At 54.5% G+C, this 2,935-nt stretch overlaps 1 protein-coding gene across 1 annotated transcript in view; it reads right to left on the bottom strand.

Moving 5' to 3' along the window:
- CD248 (CD248 molecule) overlaps positions 1-2,382 on the bottom strand; it is a 4,414-nt gene extending 2,032 nt beyond the window's left edge. The window contains exons 1-2 of the mRNA XM_006771691.2: positions 2,368-2,382; positions 8-206 (exon numbers count right to left, since the gene is read on the bottom strand). Of these exons, the coding sequence (XP_006771754.1) occupies positions 8-206; positions 2,368-2,382 (214 nt within the window). The remainder of the gene's footprint in view (positions 1-7; positions 207-2,367) is intronic.
- Between the last annotated feature and the right edge of the window lie 553 nt (positions 2,383-2,935).

Genomic DNA, 2,935 nt, shown 5'->3' with positions numbered 1-2,935 from the left:
TTCATGCACAGCACAGAGGTCTGTGTGCCCGTCTGGCATGGCACAGCGGCCACGGAGCCGAAGGGCAGCCACTCAAACTCGGTGGAGACCAGGTGGAAGGGTGTGGTATAGATGGTGGGGCTGGCCTGGCCAGCCTCCTCTGGCAACGCTGGGCAGGAGCCCTCAAAGCCGAACTGACACAGGTAGTCTTTTCTTCTGTTGATACTCTTTGACCTTAAGTCTAGGTAACCTGTATTTAGATTGCCACTCTATTATTAGGTTTTCATATATTTTTTCATTATTTTACCTTAAAGCATTTTATGTCTTTATGCTTCATATTCATCTTTTATACAGAAGATAACTGGGTCTTGCTTTTGAAAAAGTCAATCTGATAAACTATGCTTTCAACTGGAGTGTTTATTATTTTTACAGTTAATACAATTTTTGATATAACTGGATTTGGATCTACCATTTACTATTTGTTTTCTTTATGTCCAATATGTGGCCCATTTTTATTCCACTCTTGCCTTTTTTAGGTTAAACAAATATTTCTTAGAATTCCACAGCTCCCCCGCCCGCTCCCGGGGGGCTGCCCGAGCAGGAAGCAGCGGGTGCTGGGGCTGGGGCGGGAGGGGAGGAGGAGCACTCAGGGGCTGGGAGTCAGGGCGGGGGACCAGCCCGCCTGGAGAGGCTGGACGACCCTCGGGAAACTCCAGCGCAGCCTGGGGCTCCTGGCGCGGGGTGAGGCCACTTCCCAGAGACCGACGTGACCCGATCTCATCACACCCCTGACAGCCCCACAGCTTGCCATGTCATACATGTGGAAGCATGCTCTGATGCATGCCCTTCATGTCACACGTGTGTATGTTCCTCCCCACACAAAAGCTTTCTCCATGGACCAGATTTGCACATAGCCTGACATGCTAAGCCCTTCCCCTCACTATAGACCCACGCAGGCCTGCAGCCCCCCCACAGTCATGTGCTCTGACATGCCACCCCTAGGTGCACACACATTCTACATGCCCTAACACATGGGAGCCCCTTGATCACAGCACGCACAGACTTCTTTAAAAAAAAATTTTGTTGTTGTTGTTTGGAGAGAGAGAAGGGAAAGGGGTTGGGGGAGAGAAAACATCAATTTGTTGCTCCACTTGTTTAATTGGTTGAGTCTTGTTTGTGTCCGTGCGGAGATCCAGGGGTTGTCATGCCTGCAACCTTGGTCAGGATGACACTCTAACCAACTGAACTACCCGGCCAGGGCCAGGCACAGACATCTTCAGTCCCTCACTTACATACTAAGCTCCTGCCTCAACCTCCCCCTCACACCAAGCTTCCTGGCTCCAGCTGGACCGGGGGTGTGGGGAAGGAGGAGGGACAGGGAGCTGCTCTCCTTAAACCTCTGCTCAGCCTGGGGTCCTGGGAACCTGGGCTTAGAGGGAAAGGAGGCCACCCCCAAACAGGAAATGCTTCTCTGGGCTCCTGCTGCAGGAGGGCAGGGTGGGGGGAGGGGGCCGGGCTGCATGCCGGGTGAGCAGGGCTAGCCTCAGGGGAACTGGTGAGAGACCATGTATGGGCATGGGGCACACAGTGACACACACACACACACACGTGTGTGTGTACGACACAGGCATCCATGTGTGGAATCCTCCCTGTCCTCAGGGCCTCTTCCTGCCCCTCTGGGAGGCCTCTGGAGGCTTGTGCACTGAGCCCCTGGTCCAGGATGGTCCCTGGGGAGCTGATGGTCAGATGAACCCATGCGCACCCACTGCACTCTTGGCAGAAGTTTGACCTGGGAGTGGGGACATGCAGGAGAGGCCCTGCCCCTCCCCGTGCTGCCCTGGTCCAGTTTTTCACTCTGCCACTGGTCTGCTGTGTGCCTGCAGGGTAGTCACTAACCCTCTCTGGGTCTCCATTTTTATCTACAAAAGGGGGGTAATGTGCCAGGGCCTTTCTGCTCAGCGGGGCTATTGTATCACAGCGCTCAGTGTTTGCAAATGTGCTTTGTCAGCTGCAAAGCATGAGGCGAGTGTTCCTTAGTCTTCCCAGTGAATCTGGGTGGGGGTGGGGCCCAGGGCCGCTTTGCTCACCACCTTACCGTGCCAGGGCCGGCCCTGCAGACACAGCCAGGCCCCCGGGAGAACCGGGGCTTTGGAAGTGCTTGCTCTGTGCCCAGAAGGTGGTTCTGTCAAGGTCTACGTCTGTGAAGCACAAAGAACGTCTACCCCCTTCCCGTGAGAGGAACAGAATACGGGCAGTTCAGCCTTTCACTGGCTCAGGCCCAAAGCCTTGAGATCATCCCCGACTCCTTCTTCTCCCACACCCCATGTCCAGTCTCTCAGCAGGTCCTGCGGGCTTCACCCTCAAAACAGACCAGCATCTGCTTCTCACCACCTTCTTCGACATCCTCCTCTGGCCCCTACTATCGTCTGTCATCTAGATTCTCACAACAGCCTCTCCCAAGCCCCTTTGCCCTCTGCATCCGGCCAGAGGGATCCTTTTAAAAATCTAAGTCACGTTCAGTCAGGTCCTGCTCAGAACCTTCGAGGTCCCCATCTCACTCAGAGGAAAGGCCAAATTCTCAACCACAGCCTCCAGCCCAAGGTGACCTACCCCCAAACTTCTCATCCCAACTCCCCCACCCCCTCTTCTCCAGCCGCTCTGGAACCCCTGGCTGTTCCGGAAATTCACCAGGTTCATTTCTCCCTCAATACCTCAGCCTTGGCGGTTCCCCACCTGGAACACTCTCCTTGCAGCTATTTGGTGTTTGTTGTCGTGTTTCATATATTTTCATTGATTCAGAGAGGAAGGGAGAGGGAGAGAGAGATAGAAACATCAATGATGAGAGAGAACCATTGACAGGCTGCCTCCTGCATGCCCCCCACTCGGGATCAAGCCTGCAACCCGGGCATGTGCCCTTGTCTGGAATCGAACCTGGGACCCTTCAGTCCGCAGGCCG

The sequence above is a fragment of the Myotis davidii genome, unplaced genomic scaffold (genome assembly GCF_000327345.1).
Source record: "Myotis davidii unplaced genomic scaffold, ASM32734v1 scaffold425, whole genome shotgun sequence".
Classification (NCBI taxonomy): domain Eukaryota; kingdom Metazoa; phylum Chordata; class Mammalia; order Chiroptera; family Vespertilionidae; genus Myotis; species Myotis davidii.
The sequence above is the reverse complement of the archived record's forward strand: the minus strand, read 5'-3'. Positions and strand labels throughout refer to the sequence as shown.